Source organism: Gorilla gorilla, chromosome 3 (assembly GCF_029281585.2).
Source record: "Gorilla gorilla gorilla isolate KB3781 chromosome 3, NHGRI_mGorGor1-v2.1_pri, whole genome shotgun sequence".
NCBI classification, from domain to species: Eukaryota; Metazoa; Chordata; class Mammalia; order Primates; family Hominidae; genus Gorilla; species Gorilla gorilla.
Genome location: NC_073227.2, coordinates 56,834,753 through 56,859,076, shown reverse-complemented (window position 1 = coordinate 56,859,076; position 24,324 = coordinate 56,834,753). Strand labels below are relative to the sequence as shown.

At 38.8% G+C, this 24,324-nt stretch overlaps 1 protein-coding gene across 6 annotated transcripts in view; it reads right to left on the bottom strand.

Moving 5' to 3' along the window:
• Positions 1 to 20,161, bottom strand: part of OCIAD1 (OCIA domain containing 1) — a 30,363-nt gene extending 10,202 nt beyond the window's left edge. For 2 of the 6 annotated variants that reach the window (XM_063705271.1, XM_055385579.2), the window contains exons 1-6: positions 19,916 to 19,987; positions 18,384 to 18,446; positions 17,585 to 17,665; positions 8,387 to 8,440; positions 2,647 to 2,694; positions 1,014 to 1,149 (exon numbers count right to left, since the gene is read on the bottom strand). In XM_063705271.1, coding sequence (XP_063561341.1) covers positions 1,014 to 1,149; positions 2,647 to 2,694; positions 8,387 to 8,440; positions 17,585 to 17,665; positions 18,384 to 18,446; positions 19,916 to 19,949 — 416 coding nt within the window. In that variant the 5' untranslated portion in view covers positions 19,950 to 19,987. Of the gene's footprint in view, positions 1 to 1,013; positions 1,150 to 2,646; positions 2,695 to 8,386; positions 8,441 to 17,584; positions 17,666 to 18,383; positions 18,447 to 19,560; positions 19,704 to 19,915 lie in introns of those variants that run through there. The other 4 variants (XR_010133377.1, XM_019025565.4, XM_055385578.2 and 1 more) reach the window with 4 other exon arrangements.
• Positions 20,162 to 24,324: the final 4,163 nt, after the last annotated feature.

The window sequence follows — 24,324 nt, the reverse complement described above, 5'->3', positions numbered from 1 at the left end:
CTCTCATGGTGATTATATTGCTTGCCTATCTGTTTAAGAAGCATTAAAATGAAAAGCTGAAATCTGTTAAGAGATGGGATTGATAAGATTTGGGAATTCAAAAGAAAAGTCCAAACTATAGTAACCAAAGGTGTTTGCCAAATTGAATTGAGATAAAATCCTTTATTCTAGAACATGTACTCCCAATAGGACACAACTCTATATTTACAACAATGAAGGCCAGATGCAGTGGCTCACGCCCATAATCCCAGCACTTTGGGAGGCCAAATGGGGCAGATCGCTTGAACTCAGGAGTTTGAGACCAGCCTGGTAAACACAGTAAAACCCTGTCTCTTCAAAAAATACAAAAAATTAGCTAGGCGTGGTGGTGTATGCCTGTGGTCTCAGCTACTCCAGAGGCTGAGGGAGGAGGATCACTTGAGCCCAGGAGGCAGAGGTTGCAGTGAGCCGAGATCACGCCACTGTACTCCTAGCCTGGGAGCCAGAGTGAAACTCTGTCTCAAAACAAAACAAAACAAAAATGAAGAACCAGGCACAGTGGTTCACACCTGTAATCTCAACAATTTGGGAAGCCAAAGCAGGAGGACTGATTGAGCCCACTACTTCAACACCAGCCTGGGCAACATAGTGAGACCCCCATCTCCATAAAAAAATTTTTTTTTTAATTAGCTGGGTGCAGTGGCTGACACCTGTATTCCTAGCTACTCAGGGAGCTTGAGGCAGTGGGGCCTTGTGAACCCAGGAGTTTGAGGCTGCAGTGAGCTAGGATCATGCCATTGTACTCCAGCCTGCGCAACAGAGGGAGGCCCCATCATTCATTCATTCATTCATTCATAAATAAATAAATGGTGGCAAGTCTTGCTCCAATTTTTGAAGCAAATTACTTTTAGCCTACAGCAAATGGCAAGTATCCAGTGGTCCTTCAGGCAATGTTTTTGAGCCATGAGTTACAGCAACATCTAGTTGTTTCTTAAAAATTAAAAATCTTAAGTAAAGATCAGAATCTGGCCTACCCAGGTGGTGAAGATCGTCGTGCTTGTCCTGATCGTAAAGCTTCTCCAAGGGGGGAATTTTCAAGTTTCTTGAATTTCTCTTGGCAAGTTTTCACATAAGAAAGTTTTCCAGCAAAGTATCCCATGATACAAGCAACTTATTTGTAAAATCAAACAAAAAGTGTAACTGAATGTGCCTTTCAGACAAAAGTATTTTCTAAAAGAAAAATTTGTTTTAAAGTGTGATTCTAAATAAGTCTTTGGTTTAGAAAGACTGAGATTTCCTGAAATAATGGTAGAAGAAATCAAAATTAAATCAGATCAGAGTTCATAGACAGTCTATGGATATAATTCAGTTTCCAAAAAAAGTGTGCCAAAATAAAGTTGCTATAAATAAATCAATTATAGTATACTAATTACTTTATAATATATACAGGAAAGATTTAGTAAAGGTATAATGGGAAGAGGAATGGATAAGGAATAAAAGCATCAAAACATTTATTTATTTCTAGTTCTAAATAAACAGAACTAGATCACAAGGATTTAGGCCATTATTTTCCTATAAAACAGAATATCATATGCACAGCCATTTTCACAAGATTGTTTTAAAATAAAATTAGGTGCAACAAATCCCTTAAAGTAATAAATTACGAACCATAACCTAAACGTGGCACTTACTGCATCACATGAGTTTCGAATAGAAAAGAAAGGCTAACCTGAAAGACTCATGAAAAGCCTCAGGTACTTCTTCTGAAGAGCAATGTAGCTTCTTTTTCTTTTATTTATTTATTTATTTACTTATTTTTTATTATACTTTAAGTTCTAGGGTACATGTGCATAATGTGCAGGTTTGTTACATATGTATACATGTGCCATGTTGGTGTGCTGCACCCATTAACTCGTCGTTTACATTAGGTATATCTCCTAATTCTATCCCTCCCCACTCCCGTCACCCCACAACAGGCCCCGGTGTGTGATATTCCCCTTCCTGTGTCCAAGTGTTCTCATTGTTCGATTCCCACCTATGAGTGAGAACATGCGGTGTTTGGTTTTCTGTCCTTGTGATAGTTTCCTGATAATAATGGTTTCCAGCTTCATCCATGTCCCTACAGAGGACATGAACTCATCCTTTTTTATGGCTGCATAGTATTCCATGGTGTATATGTGCCACATTTTCTTAATCCAGTCTATCATTGATGGGCAATGTAGCTTCTTTTTCTATTAACTATATTGCAATGTGTAAATAAGTTATGCTTATTTACTTTTTAAAATACAAATTAGAGAGGTTTCTTTTAAAAATTAAGCTTAATTTTAAATATACTTTATTTTGATTAATCAGAATATCTGCATAACTTTGTTTCCCCATAGACAGAGCAAAAATTTATTTTCAAATACTTTATCCTTACAAAATAATTTTAAATTAATTGTTCTATTACATTATAAAGACACAAAAAAAGCCTATTTCAACTGATGATTTTTTATGCTAACAATAAAATATCCAAGTAATCCACTTAATGAAATGCTTTAACAAACTGATTTATCAGAGCATGTAACCACATAACTAATATGAGTAAGACATGATAAAACATTTGATAAAAATAATTTTATTTAAGTTTTAAAAAGCTATGAAAACTACAATGTTGTTCATACTTACGTATAAGTTTAGGGATGGAACCATATTTGGGATGACTTGAAAGTATTCCTAAAGAAAAGAGTTAAGTATTTCTGAGTAACACTGTTAGAGAAAGAAAAATCAGTAAAGGCTATCTTTAAATATAATCTTACAACATTCGCTCCTTCCATGATCCTACAGAACCCTAGACTGTTTAATAGGGAAAACCAAATGAATTCAGTATCGAGAGAAATATGACGAAAATCCAAAAGACTCTACAAAGTATTACAACAGGTAAATTTAGAAAGATCACTTGATGTAAGGTCAATAGACCAAATATATATGTGTGTGTGTATGAAAAACTGTTTATACCAACAACAAACAAAAAAACAAACATTTTTTAGAAGACAGAATTAATTATAGCACCAAAAAAAAACGCTCAAAACCCGGGAACAAATCTAATGAAAGATATGAAAGATCTCTACACTGAAAGTTATAAAACTTACTGAGAATTGAAAGACCCAATATTCTAAAGATGGCAATTCTCCATAACTTCACCTATAAATACAATGCAATCCCAATTAAAATCAAAGTTTTACAAAAATTGAAAAGCTTATTCTAAGAGTCATGTGGAACACAAAGGGCCAAGGCAACACTGAAGAATCGTATTATAGAACTGACTACCACCAGATAGCAAAATCTACATGATAAAGCTGTAGTAATTAAGACAGTCTGGTATTAAGTACAAGAACAGGTAAACTGACCAAAACTAAGAGTCCAGAAACAGATCCACACCTGCACACTTGATTTATGACAAAGACAACACTGCAGCATAGTCCTTTTAAATATAGTGCTGGGTCAATTCATATCCATTAACAGGGGAAAATGTACCTTGATCCTACATCGAACAATAATCCAGATGGCTTAAAAATTTAAATATGAAAGATTTTTAAAAAAAATTTTACAGAAGAAAGCATGAGACCATCTTTGTGTCCTTAGAGTAGACGAAGATCTTAAAGAGTCAACAAAAAGCACCTATTAGAAAGAAGAAACCTGATAAATTGGACTCTATTAACACTGAAAACTACAGTTAAACAGAGTGGGGAAAAAATAATCACCATATCTATATCTGACAAAAGACTCACTTCCAAAGTATACAGAGAAGTCTCACAAAACCAATAAGAAAAAAGACAATACAATGGGAAAATGGCTAACAGACTTAAACAGATACTTCACAGAAAAAGATATGCTGAAATGAAGTATAAACAAATGAAAAGGTCTTCAACTTCATTGGTTACAGGGAAATACAAATTCAAGCCACAATGCAATCAATATTAGTGTTTATTTACCACAATGGCTAAAACATAAAAGACATAAGAATAGCTAGTGTTGGTGAGAATGTAGGAGTATACATTGGTCTAAATAGTTTGGTAATATCTACTAAAGCTAAATAAATATATACAAAATCTATGACCCAGCAAAATGTCTATCAAAAGGCACCATATTCTTGGCAAAACTAATTGTAACAGTGAAAATTGAAAACTACCAATTATCAATGCACAGTTCAGATAGATAAACTGGTGTATTCACACAGAGGAAAACTATAGGGCAACTACATGCAACAATGTGGTTAAGTGCAATGATGTGCTGGTAAACCAGCACTCCCTATAAAAAGCTCTAATTTTAATGTTTGTCAGTTTCCATGGTGTAAAGCTACCAATTCTTTTTTTTTTTTTGAGACGAGTCTCGCTCTGTCCCCAGGCTGGAGTGCAGTGGCACCATCTCAGCTCATTGCAACCTTCGCCTCCTGGGTTCAAGTGATTCTCCTGCCTCAGCCTCCCAAGTAGCTGGGACTACAGGTGCACACCACCATGCCCAGCTAATTTTTTGTATTTTTAGTAGAGACAGGGTTTCACCATATTGGCCAGGATGGTCTCAATCACCTGACCTCATGATCCGCCTGCCTCAGCCTCCCAAAGTGCTGGGATTACCGGCATGAGCCACCGTACCCGGCCAACTACCAACACTTTAAAAACCAGCTTGCCAAAGTTCCCGAAAATTTAACAACCAACTCTCAGGAGCCAGTACAAACCAATTCCAGCATGCTACTGGATGAATCTCACCATATTGAAAGAACTTACATAAAAGAATATTTCAGTGTATGATTTCATGTAATTAAAGTACAAAAACAGACAACTAATCTGTGCCTTTAGCCTCAGTTCCTTCATTTATAAGAACTGGGATGACAAAGAAAAAGGAAGATGGTAAGAACATCTCTATTTTTACATTAAAAAGTTGTTCCTTCATACTGTCACCAACTAGTTATAGACCACTTACAACATAAAGGCACTAAATACTGGATATTAACAGGAAACAGGACACACTCTTTACTCTCATGGAATTTACAGTCTAGAGAGAGAGTTAAGGCAAAGATAATAGTGTCATGGTTGCTATTCATCCCCTCAAATATTTGAGTACTATGTGCACTATGTATGTCCTCTGTCAGGTGCTAGAAATAGCTTATTTTCCTAAGGAGAAGTAGCAAGAATGGAAGCAAACAGATTTGTTGAAGGTTAACGCAATACTCTTTGTGACATATGGTTGCGTTAATTATACTGGCAGTACAGATGGAGGTAGATAGTTAATAAAGACATTTAAGAGCTAAAAGACATTAATTGGACAAGGCAGATAAGGGATAGATGTGAAGGATAATGTCCCAGTTTCCTGGATAGTACTAACACCACTCAGTCATGAAGGGAAAGGAGGAACTGGTTTTGTGGAAAATGGTTGAGTTCTGTTTGAGGAGCCTATAGAAGGGCCATCCATATTATATATTATATCCAGAATATAGTAACACCAACATTTCCAAAACAACTAGACAAAAAAACCCATACAAGAATGTAAGCACCAAGAGGTAATGAATTTTTGTTGTTTAGTGCTATATAACAATGTATAGTACATATCAGACACTCAAAAAACATGAAACAGAGGAATCGCCTGAGGTAGGAGAAAAATCTTAGGAATATGCCATCGTGGAAGCCAAGAGAATAGACTATTTCAAGAAAAACTGGTTAAAGTTATGTAACGTTGGTCAAGAACAAAAACTGTCCATCATATTTAAGCAACAAACAGGTTGTTTTTGAAAAGTTTGTTTTTGAACTTTTGAAAAGTTCCAATAAATGGTAGAACATATGGATAGTCTCACACTGACTGCAATGGGTTAAACAAAGTAAAAAGTGAAGGGCTCATTCATGAAGTCTGCCTCTGGCTTCAAATATGAGGCAGTTGGGAGTAGCTGGAAAAACAAATGAGGGAGGATTTTTTTTTCTTTTTAATGTTCTCAAGTTAGAGGAGACCTGAGCACGTTTAAATGGTTTTGGCAGATCAGGAAGAAACAGAGGGAACATCTAAGACCACGTGGAGTAAGACACACTGTGGATGAAAGGGGATACAGGCAGCCCTCCATATGTACACGTTCTGCAACCAACTGCGGATAGAAAATATTTAGGAAAAAAAAAACTGCATCTATACTAAACATGTACAGACTTGTATCTTGTCATTATTCCCTAAACAATACAGTATAACAACTGTTTACATAGTGTTTACATAGTCTTAGGTATTATAAGTAATCTAGAGATGATTTACTGTATACAGGCAGATATGCACGTAAACTTTACTAGGCCGTTTTATATCAGAGACTTAAGCTTTTGTGGATTTTGGTATCCTCTGGAGGGTCCTGGAACCAATCCACACAGACACAAAAGGACCACTGTACAAAATGTCAGGGATTTTGATTAAATGCAAAATGTCTTGGTGGATTCCGAATTCTTAAAGTCTCTCTCAATTTTTACCTTTTTTTTTTGAGACAGAGTCTCGCTCTGTTGCCCAGGCTAGAGTGCAGTGGCACCACCTCGGCTCACTGCAGCCTCCGCCCCCTGGGTTCAAGCGATTCTCCTGCCTCAGTCTCCTGAGTAGCTGGGACTACAGGCACACACAACCACGCCTGGCTAATTTTTTTGTATTTTTAGTAGAGATGGGGTTTCATCATGTTGGCCAGGATGGTCTCGATTTCCTAACCTTGTGATGCACCCGACTCGGCCTCCCAATATCACTTCTACCGTACCCTCAAGTAGCCCAAAGTCTTCAACTGCACCTAAACCCAAAATCTCTACAAAACTTTCTCCTCTTCATAACCTAATCCAAATTATAATTTCTCCTGGCTCTACTTCAGCTATTTAATGGATTTTTCACTCCTCCCTGCATGATTTTGTCTCTTCAGTTCAGTCCTGATTGCCTCTCCCAATAGTTATGCCTATTTGTCTTCATCATCAGGTCCCTCCTTCCTGGTATGTTCTTTCTTCTCATTTAATCTAAATCCTGCCCATCCTTCAAAATCCACTTCTTTCAAGAAACTTTCCTTGATTACAACAGCCCTACAAAGATCTTTCTTCTTTGAACACCTACAACTCTTAGAGTCTCTACTATACAATTTAGTAGCTTATTAAGTATGTAATTAAATTTTCTATTTGCTTCAACATATTTTCACATCCATTTGTTTCCTCCAGTGAACTACTAGCAGCTATTAAATTCTTTTGTGTAACCTTCTGCATACCTAGCTCCAATCATTATTAAATGACACACTGGATTAAAATAGATAAAAGAAGCAGAACAATAATAAACACTGTAATTTCATCCCTGTGCCAGTTTTTCCTACAAAGAATGTAATTCAAGTGGGGTTTTTTTTGTTTTGTTGTTGTTGTTGTTTCACAATACAGAACCAATCTCAGTCTATAAAACAGCTTAGTCTTAAGGACATATAAGTGCATACATCTTGACTTGCTTCTGTGTTTAAGATTTTTGTCATGGTACTGTATTGTAATGAAGTTCTTCAGAAGTTCCTTAAATAAATTTTTACCCAAAAAATCCTCTCATTTGCCTCCAAAACTACTTTTATCAACTAATTGTGTCAAAACTAAGTACCATACATCATATCCTAATGTGAAAAGGCTAAATCTTCCAATCATTAAGTCACATTTTTGAAGGAGCCAGTTAATTAAAACAATAGGCCTCCAGGCCATCCTAAGGTCACCATCCTTTTCTGGGACACCTTCCCATTACCAGATAGATAGTTCATGAAGTAAAGGAATTAAGCAACTCTACTGCTTACTCCACTACATTTTAAATGCAGGACTCAAGACATTTAATACTCAATCTAAACTCAATTCTACTACTGTACTATTTGAGCCAACAGACTTTAGGACAAGAAAGTCTCCTCGGTGGCTTGTTAAAAATAGATCACCTGCCAGACCCCTGAGATTCTGATTTTTTAAATAATGCTAACTCACCGCCACTCATCCGCCCCAGGTGATCAGACAAAGCTGGTTTAGAGAGCTACTGATCTTTAAATCATTATATAAGAATCACTTCGAGTTTGTTAAAACATAGACTCCTGGTCCCCATGAATGTGCATTCTAACAAGCTCCTAGGCAATAATGTTGCTATTGGCCCACCTAGACCAGGTTTGCCCTGCTAATACTGGTGTTTAGTTACCTTCTTGCTCTTGCAGATTGTTAATGATGCTATTAGTGCAGGAGAAATTCTCAAGTCATGATATTTGAGCCAGTGGGTCCACAGAGATAAAACGTTTAAATTCATCGATGAATTTCTACATAGTGTTTAATATGATACATTGTTATCTTTACTTTTCCTAAAGATCTGGAAAATACCACAAAACAAACATGGTATCAAAAATGCTAAATAAATTCAAATTTTAAATATTTACCTTTACTAATTAATCCTTGAGTAATCAACATACTTGTTGCAGCCAAAGGCACAGCTATAGGAAGAAAAAGACCTTGTTAACATCAACAAAAGTAAAAGATTTTGTCTAAAGTTCATTAGATAAATGAATAGCAGTAAAACCATCTAGGAATTATATTGCATAACTAAGACCTTTAAAAAAGACTGTTCCATTTTTAAAAGCTGTACTGTATACATAGTGGAAAAATTAAATGAGCATTCTAAATTTAAGAAAACATCACAAAATATTAAACAATATAATTCATGAACCATCTAGGCTTAGGTTCCAAATAGCCAGCTGTTTATCAACAGCATCAACTAAGACAACACAGTAAAAGTGACTCAAAATTACTTCTGAAGTAAGAGAAGGGGAAAAAGTTAATGAAGGAGAGGTAAGAAACAAGTTACAAGTAAGAACCACTACTGAGTAATGACTAAATTCTGTGCATCATGCTAAGCGCCTTATGTGCATTATCTCATTTATCATACTTTTTATCATATTTCTATAAGGTAGATAATGTTATTACCACCCTTTTAAAGATAAGGAAACTGAAGCTTAGAGATGTTAAGTAATTTGCTCAAGGCCAAACAACTAGTTGAATGGTTGGTTACAGATTCTAATAAAATCTGTCTGACACCAGATCTCAAGCTTTTAAGCTCTATTATACCGTCTAAACCAAAATACAAAACATATTTGACTGTAATCATACGGTGGCTGGGGCAAAAATTAAAAAGCACATATTTTAAACACTTATGTTCTTTCTTCTAAACTAGTGAACTCCTTAAACTATATGAAAATATTACATCTATATATATATATATATGCCTAAAACCGAGAGTGAAAAATCCAAAACTCATAATCTCAAAGGGGGTTATAACTTAAAAACAGCTATGAATCACTGTTCTTTACACCAGCACTAACAGAATTTTTTATAATGGAAGTTGGTCTTTGAGTGACCAACCCTGTGATCAATTTGGTCTTGGTACTTGACTGGTAAACAGTTCCCCCCACTGATATGCGTAATTGGCTCACTGTGCCCAAACTGTTTGTACAAATACAGTTCATGCCAAACATCTGCTTTCATTCTAGGAGTCTGGAATTTTGGTACCTGTTAGGCAGAGGGTGAATAAGTGACCAGCCCCCAATAAAAACTGTGGGCACTGAGTCTCTAATGAGTTCCCCGGGTAGATACAACTTCACACATTGTTACGACTAGCTGTTGGAGAAATTTACACTCCCTGGGAAGAGAACTCTTGGGACCTGGTTTCCGCCGGACTTCACCCCATGCTCCCTTTCCTTTTATGATTTTGCTTTATATCCTTTCACTGCAAGTTATTTTAAAGTTAAATTGCTACATGTGGCTACTGGCTGCCACACCGGACAGTGCTGTTCCAGACCTGAGGTTGGCAAACACGTTCTATGAAGAGCCAGATGGTAAATATTTTGGGTTTTGTGGGCCAATCTCTGTCCCAGTTACTCAATTGCCGTTTTAAAGCAAAAGCACTGAAAGACAATCCAAAAACACATGAACGTAGCTGTGTTCCAACAAAACTTTATTTTTAGATGCAAAAATATGAATTTCATGTAATTTCACACGTAATGAAATATTCTTTTCCTCTGATTTCTTAACCATTTTATCTTATTTTATTTTTTTAGACAGGGTCTCACTCTATCACCTAGGCTGGAATGCAGTGGTACAATCTCATCTCACTGCAGCCTCAACCTGCCGGCTCAGATGATCCTCCTGCTTCAGCCTCCCAAGTGGCTGGGACTACAGGCATGCACCGCCATGCCCGGCTAATTTTTTGTCTTTTTTCTTTTTTTTTGTAGAGATGAGGTTTCGCCAAGTTGCCCAGGCTGGTCTCGATCTCCTGGGTTCAAGTAATCAGCCCACCTCAGCCTCCCAAAGTGCTGGGATTACAGGCGTGAGCCACTGCACCCAGCCTCTTAACCATTTAAAAATGTAAAAACAATTCTTAGCTCATGCATACAAAAACAGATTTGGTCCACGGGCTAGTTTGTTCAACTCTGGTCTAAACCATATATGGACAATTTAAGAACCAAAGTAATTAAGACATTTGAATTATTAGAGATTTCATGATTAAAACCCATCACTTTGGAATAGGGCATTAACTTTGCCATCAGACACAAATTGCACAAACGCTAAGGTCTGAATTCATGCTATCCTACTTACTAACAGATTTTACCTTTGCTGGAAATATGGTTTCTTTAATGTTGGCTAGTTAGAATGCCTTCATGTATTATCATTTAAAGTTTTGCAAAGGACAAATCCCTTTTAATTACAGCACCAGTACAATTTGCAATCATTTTTCTCCAGCTTGACTCAAGGATTGCAACATGAAGCACTGAAGAATCATATAAGAATAAAAGGCAATGAGTTAGCTGGCCATTTCTACAATGGATAATGCTTTCCCCATTTAATGCAGAGTAACAGTCTGTTCGAGGAGATTCTAGTACTAGTTCTGCCATTCACCACAATGTCTTTGCATAGCTTCTTCTCATGCTATAAAGGAATAATGGATTAGACCTAAGGTCTCATTCCAACTCAGGTATTCTACTTTATGTCACAAAAAAAGACAATGGTAAGACTGAAAGAGGCTTCAGAGATTATCTAGTCCTCATTCCAATTTGAGTACCCTGACATCCAGAAAAGACAAGTCATTTGCTCAAAGCAACACAGCTGGTTAGTTTGTGGTAATGCTGAGATCAGAACCCAAGTCTCCTGATTCCCTAGTCAGTGGCCTTTTCCACTACAGTATGTAATATCTATTTTGTTAAATAATCTGTTTCTATAGGCAAATCAGTAATACTGCTGACCAAAACCTAGTGCACATTATTACCACAGTCCCAGACTATATTCAATATATACAAGAATCCCTACAATTCTTTGAACTCTTCTCCCCTCACAGTAACAAAAAGCTACTCTATATTCCTAACTGTAGTCAATAAAAATTTTTATTTCACTAATCATAATAACACTAATAGCTATTTAATAAAGATAGCCAACACTTAATTAAATTGCATTAATCCCTATAATAATTTCATGAGCTAGGCAGTTATCCCCATTTTATAGATAAGAAAACTATAGCACAGACCTCAGGAACTTGTCCAAAATCTCACAGCTACTGGGTGTGGAGCTGGGATTTGAATCCAGCCAATCAGGCCTCAGAGTCCATACTCTTTTTTTTTTTTTTTTTGAGATGAAGTCTCGCTTTGTCACCCAGGCTGGAGTGCAATGTCACAATCTTGGCTCAGTGCAACCTCTGCCTCCCGAGTTCAAGCCATTCTCCTGCCTCAGCCTCCCAAGAAGCTGGGACTACAGGCATGTGCCACCACACCCGGCTAATTTTTGTATTTTTAGTAGAGACAGGGTTTCACCATGTTAGCCAGGCTGGTCTTGAACTCTTGACCTCAAGTGATCCGCCCACCTCGGCCTCTCAAAATGCTGGGATTACAGGTGTGAGCCACCATGCCCGGCCCATACTCTTATCACTCTTACACTGTATCATTTGAAAACTAGTAGTACACATATATGAAATATTATTCATAGACTCCAGCTGATACAGATATGAATTGATACATCTTTTTAGTAATTCTGGAGGTTGAGAACTATTTTAACATGAATATGCAATAAACTGACCCTATATGCACAGGGTCTTCACTACCTGTGTGTTTGGGCACACACATAGTGATTTTAGGTCAGTGCATAGGGTCACGATTTTAAGCACCTAGAAATAAGATGCCTTCATAGTTATATTTCAGATTAATGGAATGTAGGTCAGTATAGAAACATAGTTATCTTAAGGAAAGAGAATGGTCCCTAGATCAACAAGTCTAATTTTAGAACAGGATAAGTATTTTAACAGACCTAAAAAATGTATAAAAAATTACCTTAGTAAGTGCTTTTTTATAAATTCGTAAATGCTTTTATCACCTTTTTCTAATCAAGTCACAAGGTGATACTCTCCAAAGTAACAGATGCCATTATTTGTTTACATAAATGTCACATACAGCATAGACTATCTAATTCGAAAGTACAAATGTTAAAGTACAAAATTTCCTATGTATGATTATCATCCTTCTGATAATTATACGTTGAACTTCCTATCATCTGGTTACAACCAAGCTTCTACATTTCAATGTTTGACGCTATAATACGCAACAACACCTTGGTTATCTGTTTTGAGAGTCAAATGCTACCTATTAATACAGTAATTTTTTGGCTGCTGTAATTTCTCAGGAATGTAGATATGGTATAAAATTAACAAGCTGTCTTTCAGCCTGTCCTTATTACATGCTTTTTGTCTTTTTTTTTTTTTTTTGAGATGGAGTCTCGCTCTGTCGCCCAGGCTGGAGTGCAGTGGCACGATGTTGGCTTGCTGCAACCTCTGCCTCCCGGGTTCAAGCGATTCTCCTGTCTCAGCCTCCCGAGTAGCTGGAATTACAGGCACCTGCCACCATGCTCAGCTAATTTTTGTATTCTTAGTAGAGACAGGGTTTCACCATATAGGTCAGGCTGGTCTCGAACTCCTGACCTCAGGTGATCTGCCTGCCTCAGCCTCCCAAAGTGCTGGGATTACAGGTGTGAGCCACCAAGCCCAGCTGCTTTTTGTCTTTTCAACCTGTGATTTATCTGTTTTAATGCACAGAAATCACTTAGCTTTGTAGTGTTCATATACCACATGTCCCACTATTAAGAGTCTGGTATACATGGGCATCCTGACATTGTTCACTACCCTTTAATGTACTTTTGGCATAACCCTGTCACAGCTATTTAGATTGTTAAACACCTGCAACAGCATACATTTATCAGCCAGAAATAAATCTGGACACCTTAGCATCTATTTAACCGTTAGCCCAACACTACAATAATCCCAAATCCCCTCTATCACACTTGCCTTTTTCTTAATCCTGTGTCATCAAGACTTGAAAATAGATCATTTTATCCTATCTACTCTATGTAATCTTCAAAGATTTAAAAAAAAAAAAAAAAAAAAAAAAAAGAACTGTTGCTAGAGTATACAGCCAAGTTCTCTAAGAAATTCTTCCCATTCTGGCCAGGCACAGTGGCTCATGCTTGTAATCCCAGAACTTTGTGAGGCCGAGGTGGGCAGATCACAAGGTCAGGAGCTCCAGACCAGCCTGGCCAACATGGTGAAACCCCTTCTCTACTAAAAATACAAAAATTAGCTGAGCATGGGGGCAGGCGCCTATAAGCCCAGCTACTTGGGAAGCTGAGGCAGGAGAATTGCTTGAACCCAGGAGGCAGGGGTTGCAGTGAGCCAAGACTGTGCCATCGCATTCCAGCCTGGACAACAAGAGTGAAACCCAGTCACAAAAAAAGAAAACCGAAAAAAGAAAAACAAACAAAAAAAAAAACGGTGGCTTACGTCTGTAATCCCAGCACTTTGGGAGGCCGAGGCAGGTGGATCACAAGGTCAGGAGATGGAGACCATCCTGGTTAACACGGTGAAACCCCATCTCTAGTAAAAATACAAAAAAAAATAGCCGGGTATGGTGGTAGGCGCCTGTAATCCCAGCTACTCGGGAGGCTGAGGCAGGAGAATGGTATGAACCCAGGAGGCGGAGCTTGCAGTGAGCCAAGACTGCACCACCGTACTCCAGCCTGGGGGATAGAGCGAAACTCCGTCTCAAAAAAAAAGAAATTATTCCCATTCTAATGAGCCATGAAAATTTTATAGAAGCCCTTACTTTATGATGACTATGCATCTAAAACAATTATTCTCGACTCGTTCCAGTTATTCTGGTCCCAGTTAAGAATAACTGTTTTAGATGCATAGTCATCATAAATTTAAAATGGACATCATCACCTAATTCTTACTCAGGTTCTTTCTAGCTTGAAATACCTGCAAGTCTCTGAATATTGGTGGATAAAATGACAAAGATTCTATCAGAGCTCCTATATCTTCCTAACTGCTCTTGGTCTTTGTTGATTCTTTCACTATCACTTGTTCCCTTATCCATGGGTACTATCCAAACTTTATCCTTTACTCTATCAATCCTAAGTATTAATCACAGGGCAGAAACTATTATCAGTTTTATGCTTTTATCTCTACACTTAATTTATAGGCGAATTCACCAACACAACTCCACAATAAACTAATTTTTCATGTATACTTTTGTTTCTATCTCTAGTTGCTTAGAAATCTTCGACAATCGAATGTTGCACCATGAACTCAAAATGTCTGAACTAAACTCATCTTCAAACAAGAACTCCTTCTAACTGAACCTTTTATTCAGAGGTATCATTGAGTCTCCTAAGCTGGTTATCTTAAAGCTATTACCTCCCTCTTACCACTCCTTCATTCCCCCTTAGTCGAACTTTTTAAAAAATCCTTTTATTTGTCCTTTAAAAAGTCTTTCGTTGCCAGCTCATCTTTTCCAGTCCAAATGACACAATAATCAACTATATCTCATCGTTGACTACATATATATGCCTAAGTTACTGCCAAAAGCTCAAAACAGATTTTACCAAGTACAACTTCTCACCCTTCTACCCATCTTGCACACTGTTAACCTTCCTTAAAAAAAACCTTACATATCACCCCCCTCTGCTCAAGAACCTAAACGATATAATGGATCAAACCTTTAACTCATTACTATGTTTTATGTTCTATCCTCAATGAAAGACCTCTGTTCCAATCAATTCAGGCTCACGGCTCCAGCAGAGATGAAGTTATTGCAAACTCTGCCTTTGTTCACTACTCCTTTCTTCCAAATGCTACTCCACCTTTCCTCTTCACTTATCTACTTATTAACTATTAATTTTTTTGTTGTTGTTGTTGGGGGATTAGGGACAGGGTCTCACTATGTTGCCAAGGCTGGTCTCAAACTCCTGGTCTCAGGCGATCCTCCTGTCTCAACCACCCAATGTGCTGGGGCCAGGTTCAGTGCCTCATGCTTGAAATTCCACCATTTGGGGAGGCCAAGGCAGGCAGATCGCTTGAACTCAGGGGTTCAAGGTTAGCCCAGGGAACATGGCAAAACCTAGTATCTACAAAAATAAAAAACAAAACAAAACCAAGGTGCTGGGATTACAGGTGTGAGCCACCATACCTGGCCTATAGTACTATTATAAAGTTGTTAAAGTATTGTTTGCTTAACCAATAAAGGTCTCTTTCCAACTCAGGTATTCTACCTTATGTTACAGAAAAACACAACTGTAAAATTGTAAGAGGCTTCAGTTTTTACCAAATTGAAATTTGGTAAAATTTTGAGAAAATTTTGAGTTTTAAAATCTCAAAAGTTATTCAAATTTTTCAATTTCAGTAAGTCAATTCTAATTAATTTATCTCTTTAAAAAGTCTTCTGCAGTTACACACTTAATCTCTAAGTGTTTCATGTATTAGCTTTGTCTCACCACATATAAAACTACTTCAGGGCCAGGTGCAGTGGCTCACACCTGTAATCCCAGCACTTTCGGAGGCCAAGGCAGGTGAATCAACTGAGGTCAGGAGTTCGAGATCAGCCTGGCCAACATAGTGAAACCCAGTCTCTACTGAAAATACAAAAATTAGCCGGGCATGGTGGCGCACGCCTGTAGTCCCAGATACTCAGGACACTGTGGCGGGAGAATCACTTGAACCCAGGAGAAGGATGTTGACGTGAGCAGAGATCACACCACTGCACTCCAGCCTGGGGAAGAGAGTGAGACTCCGTCTCAAAAACAAAAACAAACAAACAAAAAAGAAATCTAATTCAGGACAAAGTCTGTCTTTCGTAAAACTTATCTTCCCAACAGGTACCTTGCACATTTTAAGCACACATATCAGGCTGACTGATGAAAACATACATCCTCCTTAATGGCTTAAGTTGCCCTTTTTTTCTTTTCTTTGAGACAGGGTCTGGCTCTGTCACCCAGGCTGGAATGCAGTGATGTGATCATAGCTCACTGCAGCAGCTTCTATGTACCCAGCTCAAGGGATCCTCCTACCTCAGCCTCAGCCTCCCAAATGGTTGCGATTACAGCTACGTATCACCACACCCAGCTAATTTCTTTCATTTTTGGTAGAGACAAGGCCCCTCTATGTTGCCCACGCTGGTCTTGAACTTCTGGGCTCAAGCAATCCTCCTGCCTCAGCCTCCCAAAGTGCTGCAATTATAGCCATGAGTCACCGTGCCAAGTTGCCTTTCTTAAAAAAAAAATTTGCCAGGCGTGGTGGCTCATGCCTATAATCCCAGCACTTTGTGAGGCCAAGGCAGATCACCTAAGGTCAGGAGTTTAAGACCAGCCTGGCCAACATGGTGAAATCCCGCCTCTACTAGAAATAGAAAAATTTGCTGGGCGTGGTTGCACATGCCTGTAATCCCAGCTACTCAGGAGGCTGAGGCAGGAGAATCGCTTGAACCCAGGAGGCAGAAGTTGCAGTGAGCTGAGATCACACCATTGTACTCCAGCCTGGGCAACAAGAGCGAAGCTCCATCTCAAAAAAACAAAAACAAAAACAAAAAAAAAATTCATCCTCCTTTTTACCTGAAAGGACTACAGTTTCCAAGTAAAGCAATACCAATTCTGTGTTCAATAGTGAGAGTATATTTTGTATACTGCTTCCAACAATCTCTGTATTTAAAAAATACAATCTTGATATATATATATACACAAATATATATATATTTCTTTAGTCAGAAATCAAGAGCTGGTAGTATAACAACATTTCACAATGATAAAATGGGAACTAATCTGTTATTATATAATGGTTAAAAGCATTAAGAGTAACATCTGTTTCAGACAGACCTGGTTTCAACTCCAAACATCGTAATTTATCACCTGTGTAACACTAAGTGTTGCCATTTAACATCTCTAAACCTCAATTCCTTCACCTGTAAAGTGAGGGTAATAATAGTTATCAACCTTATTGGGTTGTTTTTATATAATCTATGTACACACAGTAAATGCTAACTATTACTATTATCAACAAAATTACCTCATGGTTTTGTTAAAAAAGAATCTGGAAATAATTACTTTAAAATGTGTGCAATTCCTTTATCTCCTTAATCTCTTTTAACAACAACCACACTATGCAAAAAGTTTGCCAATTTGTTCTATACGGAGTTATTATAATTTCAGGTTCAAATTCAAGTCAAAATTTCAGGTACAAATTTTGGATCAAATTATATTAATTAGAAAATTGAACTCACATCTGAACCAGAAGCTTTCATCATTGCATTCTGCGAAGACTCTCCTTTCTTCCTCTGTTGGAATGTAATCAGGCCCTATGTCTTTTTACCAGGAAAAATCAGAAAACATTAAATTATCCATAATAAAACTAAGTCTGAAAAATTATCTTAGCCCAAATATTAACAAGAGGCACCCATTTTTTAAACTCAAATAATAAAACAACTGGCTTATGCACTTTTTTTGTTTTTTGATACAGTGTTTCACTCTTGTTGCCCAGGCTGGAGTGCAATGGCACGATCTCGGCTCACTGCAACCTCCACCTCCCAGGGTTCAAGCAATTCTCCTGCCTCAGCCTTCCGAGTAGCTGGGATTACAGGCACCCATCACCACGCCAGGCTAATTTTTTGTATTTTAGTAGATACGGGGTTTCACCATGTTAGCCAGGCTAGTCTCGAACTCCTGACCTCAGGTGTTCCACCCACCTCAGCCTCCCAAAGTGCTGGGATTACACGCATGAGCCACCGAGCCAGGCCACTTATACACTTTCAACAAACTTTGACTTCAAATAGAATTAATGCTACTATCTGCTAGTCAGGACTGGCTACCTAATGTGCTGGGCCCAGTGCAAAATAAAAACGTGGGACTCCTTGTCCAAATGATTATGAATTTCAAGATAACAAGACTAGAACATGAAACCAAGTATGGGGCGCTGTCCGCACATGCCCATGAAGCCAGCCCACCTGCCACTGTTACTCAAGGCAGTGAAAATTCCTTTACATAGGAAGTGCTTCTAATTATAAATACTTAATAGATAGTTACGGGGAATTGGTCTTGGAACCTCTGCATTCGGCTCTCGAAAATCAGCCCTCCCATTCATCTTTCCTGTATGAAAAATATTACATATTAAGTATTAGAAACTATCACTAGATAGGTCAAAGTAAATCAAGACGTATGATAGTAAAACTACTAGTCTACACAGCAATCAATCAACAAATATTAAACACTACTATATCTTAAATACTTCACATATAAATAGCTAGATGAAAAAGTAACAGACCTACTGATTAATTTGGAACTCACTATTGTTAAGTCCCTTAATTGAAAAAGCATATGCGTTTTATAAGTTTATAATTTTTTTTACTATCAAGATATCAATAAAATAACAGACGTATTTTTTCCTCCTGAAAGTGGGTTCTTTCACATCCTATGTTTTGGTCGTTTCTCGAATCTATGCCCAATGATTAGGATAATTCCCCAAAATAGAAGAGAAAAAAAATTTCAAGTCATTTCTGAGCTTCCATATTAAAAAATGAAATAATCATCAGAAACATTCAACCTCTCCCACAAAGGAGCACTCCAAAATTATGGAATAACAAAGACGTCATATCCTTCTCCCTGTGAGGTAAAACTAACAGCAAATTCTGTATCTCCAAATTTCCTTCCACCCCAAGAATATAAGAAAAAAATGCATAAAATTCCAAGAATATACATTTTTTATTTGGTTCTTTTTTTAAAAACTCATATATTGGGACTCAGACCAACAGATCAAGTAACTGTATTTTACAGAACGTTTACGTGGGATCATGATTATTCTCATTTTAAAAGCAATTTGCATGGAAACAGGAAATGGCATACACAATGAGGACAGCAACTGAGTCCTTCCATAATTCATTCAGTCAATAAGCCATGAGGGCCTACTACATGCCAACCCCTTAATTAGAGAAAAGAAATAAAAAAGGTCAGCTGAATTCATGGATGGATGGAGCCTGCTGAATAAACTACTTTTACCCTACAACCGTATGAGAAAAAATGAAACCCTCTTATTTCCCATAACGGCATCCTTCCTAGAAACACCAGGAAGACTGTCAGGGCTGACACGGCGCTTGAGACAATACCATTTTAAGTTCTTTACACAAAAGAACGCTGGATTAAAGCCTAAGCGGCCTACAACCGCTGATTCCCGCACTCCATCCTCCACCCAGTGTCCGTCTCCCACCTGCCGTTACAGACTGAGCAGCAACCCCACACGCATCCGTGACCACGAACTTCCCCAGCTCACACCCCCAGAAGCACTCCGTCGCCTCCCGCAGTCACCGGCACTCAGGAGGCCGAGACCCGAGCGCGATCTGTTCACCCTCACAGGCAGGAAAATGGCGGAAGGTGCGAAAGTCGTGGATGGCCGCAAAGGTGGTTAGGGGATACGCGGAGGGCAACAACGGGGCTGTCTGCGTCACCTCACCCACCTCCCGACGAAAGCAGCAGGCGACGGCAAGGAAAACCAAGCGATCAGGGGCAGAAGGCCCGGAGGATGGACTCGAGAGGGGGCAGGGAGGGAGAAAAGTGCAAGGTACCGCGGGGAGGGGTAGAAGAGCCGCAAGAAGTCATCCAGACAGGGGCTCAAAATGACCGCGACCCGGAGGCACTGTATACTTACGGCAGGAAATGACGTCAGACCTCACTGCGGGTCTGAGAGCGAGCAGCCTAGGAATAGACGCATGCGTATACTTGTCCCTCTGCCCTTTCAGACAGCTGCGGCCACGAGCCGCACTGCGACTGCGCAGGCGACAGCGGCGGACCACGAACCCTGCCCCGCCCCTTCCCTGGATGGCGGGGAAGGGGGTTGGAGGTAGGCTTGACTTTGGGCTGTTGTGACGCACCTCTCTGGTCTTCTCGTGGCGGCTGGCGGGAACGTTCCGGAACCCTCTGTTGTCCCTCTTTTGAGAGCGACTTTATAAATTATCTCTTTTATGAGATAATTTCATTCTTTGAGCCTGTAGGCTAAGTAGTAGAAAGTAATTTTTAAGCATGCATACCTGGTTATTTGTCACACCCTCTTGATCCAAGTTTCCAACGAGTTCTACAACCTCTGGCAGGGTACCGTGATCTCTCTGAGGCTACGGTTTTTCTCACCTGAGAAGTGGAACTACATATAGGGTTGTTAGAATTAAAACAACACATCACTGTCTATTAATGAGGGGGCTCATGACTTCTGCTCATCAGACATGGTGCTGCCACACCCAGCCAATCACCATTTACTCATTTTCATACATTCCTTCCTGAAGTATTTATTAGTGCCATGTACTGGAAGTTATTAGTGACTAAACAGTGGGCAAATCCAGTCCTACTATTTGTCAACCCCTCAAAGCCTCTCAGGTTTCTCATCTCTTTCTGAGCCCCTTTGCCACTTTATCATTTAACATTTATTCTCCCGAAGACATACTTAAGGGAGACAGTCACGTGAAACGAATCCAACGCTGTGTTTCCTTCCTTGCAGTCTTTTGATAGCTCCAGTCATGCACCGAATATAAGGCCCATCATGGCCTGGTGGTGCCTGTGCCTTTTCAGCGTCACTTTCTTCTATTTCAGTGTTCACTAACAAGAAACAGCCTGGAGGTCTTTGCCCTCAGTGTTCTCTGTGCACTGTTCCCCCAGCACAACTCTACTCCCTGCTTTGTCAATTCAAACGATATTTCAAAATTCTGCTTTTACATCACCACCTTTGTGATGCCTTCCCTGAAACACACCCCAGAGAAGTAATCACTCTTCCTTCTTAGTCTTTAGCTTGTCCATACTGCTGTCACTGCAATGTACTTTTGCACTGTATAGTGATCTTTTTTACTTATGTCTGTCTCTGTTACAGAGCTCCTTTAGGACAGAGACGTTGGCTTGTAAGTCTTTATAGAACCAAATAAATCCCTGAGATAATCAGTATTAGTAACTAATACTCATTTTGTTCCTGGGACAAGCTAAGTTACTTCTGGGCCCAGGGTTTGTGCAATTGCTGTTCCCTCTTCTAGACCACTGTTCTTCCAGATGTTCAACGTGGCTTTTTGTCTCAGACTTTAGTTGATGTCACCACATCAGAGAGGCATTCCTTGACCACCCAATTAACGTGGCACCCCAGTCACTCTCCATGTTACCTTGCTTATTGTTTTCATAGTATTTGTTATGGTCTAAAACAATGATTTGTTTGTGTATTGTCTCTCTCTCTTCACTAAAAAGGTCTATGACAGTAGGAGCCGTATTTGCCTAGCATCAGTGATTGGCACATGATCATATGAAGCCAACAAATATTTCTTAAATGAACTTGTTGAATGCATTTTTATAGGAGAAAAAACAAAAATAAGAAAAAAGACATTCTAGAAGAAACAAAAATAAAAAAATTAGAAGACAATCTAGGTGGTGAGTTTTATGTTAAAGCAAAGTTTTTTTTTTTTTTTTTTTGGACAGGGCCTTGCTCTATTGTCTAGACCGTAGTACAGTGGTGCCATCTCGGCTCACTGCAACCTTTGCCTCCCAGATTCAAGCAATTCTTGTGCCTCAGCCTCCTGAGTAGCTGGGACCACAGGTGTGCACCACCACGCCCAGCTAATTTTTTTGTTTGTAGAAGAGACAGAGTTTCACTACTTTACCAGCCTGGTCTCCAATTCCTGGCCTCAAGTGATCTGCCCACTTTGGCCTCCTGAAGTGCTAGGGTTATAGGCATGAGCCACTGCACCAATTTTAAAGCAAAGTCTTTTTCTTTGCTTCCTGACTAGATTGTAAGATTCCAGAATCCAGTTTTATCATATTCTTTATACTTACTGAGCCAGGCCTAACACATAGTGTGTCCTAAATTGGTGGGTTCTTGGTCTCACTGACTTCAAAAATGAAGCTGCGGACCCTCGCGGTGAGCGTTACAGTTCTTAAAGATGGTGTGTCCGGACTTTGTTCCTTCTGATGTTCGGACATGCTCAGAGTTTATTCCTTCTGGTGGGTTCGTGGTCTTGCTGGCTTCAGGAGTGAAGTTGCAGACCTTCGTGGTGAGTGTTACAGCTCTTAAGGCGGTGCGTCTGGAGTTGTTCGTTCCTCCCGTCTGGAGTTGTTCATCCTTCCAGGTGGGTTCATGGTCTCACTGGCCTCAGGAGTGAAGTTGCAGACCTTCGCAGTGGGTGTTACAGCTCATAAAGGTGGTGCGAACCCAAAGAGTGAGCAGCAGCAAGATTTATTGCAAAGAGCAAAAGAACAAAGCTTCCACAGTGTGGAAGGGGACCCGAGCGGGTTGCCGCTGCTGGCTCAAGAGGCCTGCTTTTATTCCCTTATCTGGCCCCACACACATCCTACTGATTGGTCCATTGTACAGAGAGCTGATTGGTCAATTTTGACAGGGTGCTGATTGGTGCATTTACAATCCATGAGCTAGACACAGAGTGCTGATTGATGCAGTTACAATCCTTTAGCTAGACACAAAAGTTCTCCAAGTCCCCACTAGATTAGGTAGACACAGAGCACTGATTGGTGCATTTACAAACTTTGAGCTAGACACAGAGTGCTGATTGGTGCATACACAATCCTCCAGCTAGACATAAAAGTTCTCCAAGTCCCCACCCAACTCTGGAGCCCAGCTGGCTTTGCCTAGTGGATCCCATGCCGGGGCTGCAGGTGGAGCTACCCGCCAGTCCCACGCCACGTGCCTGCAATAGCACATGGTAGATTGATAAGTCTATTTTCTGTTGCCCCCTAATTTCTCAGCAATTAATCAATAAATTAAGTTTCTGTTGATAAAAGACTATGAGCTCTTTCTGTGGGAACATATAGGATTCTAAAACATTCAAGTAAACTGTCATTTTGCATTTGTGCTGGCATTTAGAGGTTATTGAGTCCTTTGGTAATTTGGGTAATGCAACAATCAAAGAATTCAAACATAAATTGGGCAAGATCCAAAGACTTGTGGGAAGTCGATACACATTTGCTAGAGATGGGCTGTAGGATTTATTAGCCAACTCAGACTAATGTGTTCTAATCTGGAATGGTGAGATCACCAGAAATCGATCCACCTGGATTAAATTAAATCAACAGTCTTCATGATACCTCCATTGAGTTAAGATCTAATGAAATGTACCATAAGAAATTTCCACTTATTAGACATCACTTTAAAAAATTAATAATAAAGGGATAATTTATACTCATTAATGTATATAAATGAAATCAATGTAGTGAATTTCTACTTGATTTCAGTGTCAATAAAAGATTTCTTTTCAAATGAACTCTTGAACATCCATAATTGATAATTATTCAGCGATTATTCAAGCAATCATTATTCAATAAATTATTATTCGGCATATTTCTATTTATGTTCCATTAGAGCAGAACTTGTGTTTTATTAGTTCACCAGACTATCTAGTTTAACACATATTTATTATTCAAAATGTAGTGTCATAGAAGCCAAAGGAAAAGAATCTTCTAAGAAGGAAGAAATGGTCAATTATATCAAATGCTGGTAAGGATGGAGAACTATCCATTACATGCAGCAATAAAAAGGTTATTTATAACTTTTGCAAGTGTAGTTTTATTAAAATCTAGATTACAATGGGTTGAGAAAAGAGTGATTGGAGATAATGTGAGGAAAAGTGTACATTACTCTTTCTGGAAGTTTAGCTGTTTAGAGAAAGCAAGATAGAGTGGTAGCTGGAGGAAAAAATAAAAATGGATGAAGGTTATTTTTTGTTTTGGGTTTTTGCTTTTATGATTTTTAATTGACATAATAATTGTACATATTTATGGGGTACAACATGATATTTTGAAATATGTAAGTGTGTAATAATCAAATCAGAGTAACTAGCATATTCATTACCTCAATGTTTTTGTTTTTTAATTCCATAGGCTTTTAATTGTAATTGGCAAAGGGAAAGAACCACTAAAGAGAAGAATTGAAAATATAGTATTCCAGGAATACTATGCAGCCATAGAAAAAGGATGAGTTCATGTCCTTTGTAGGGAC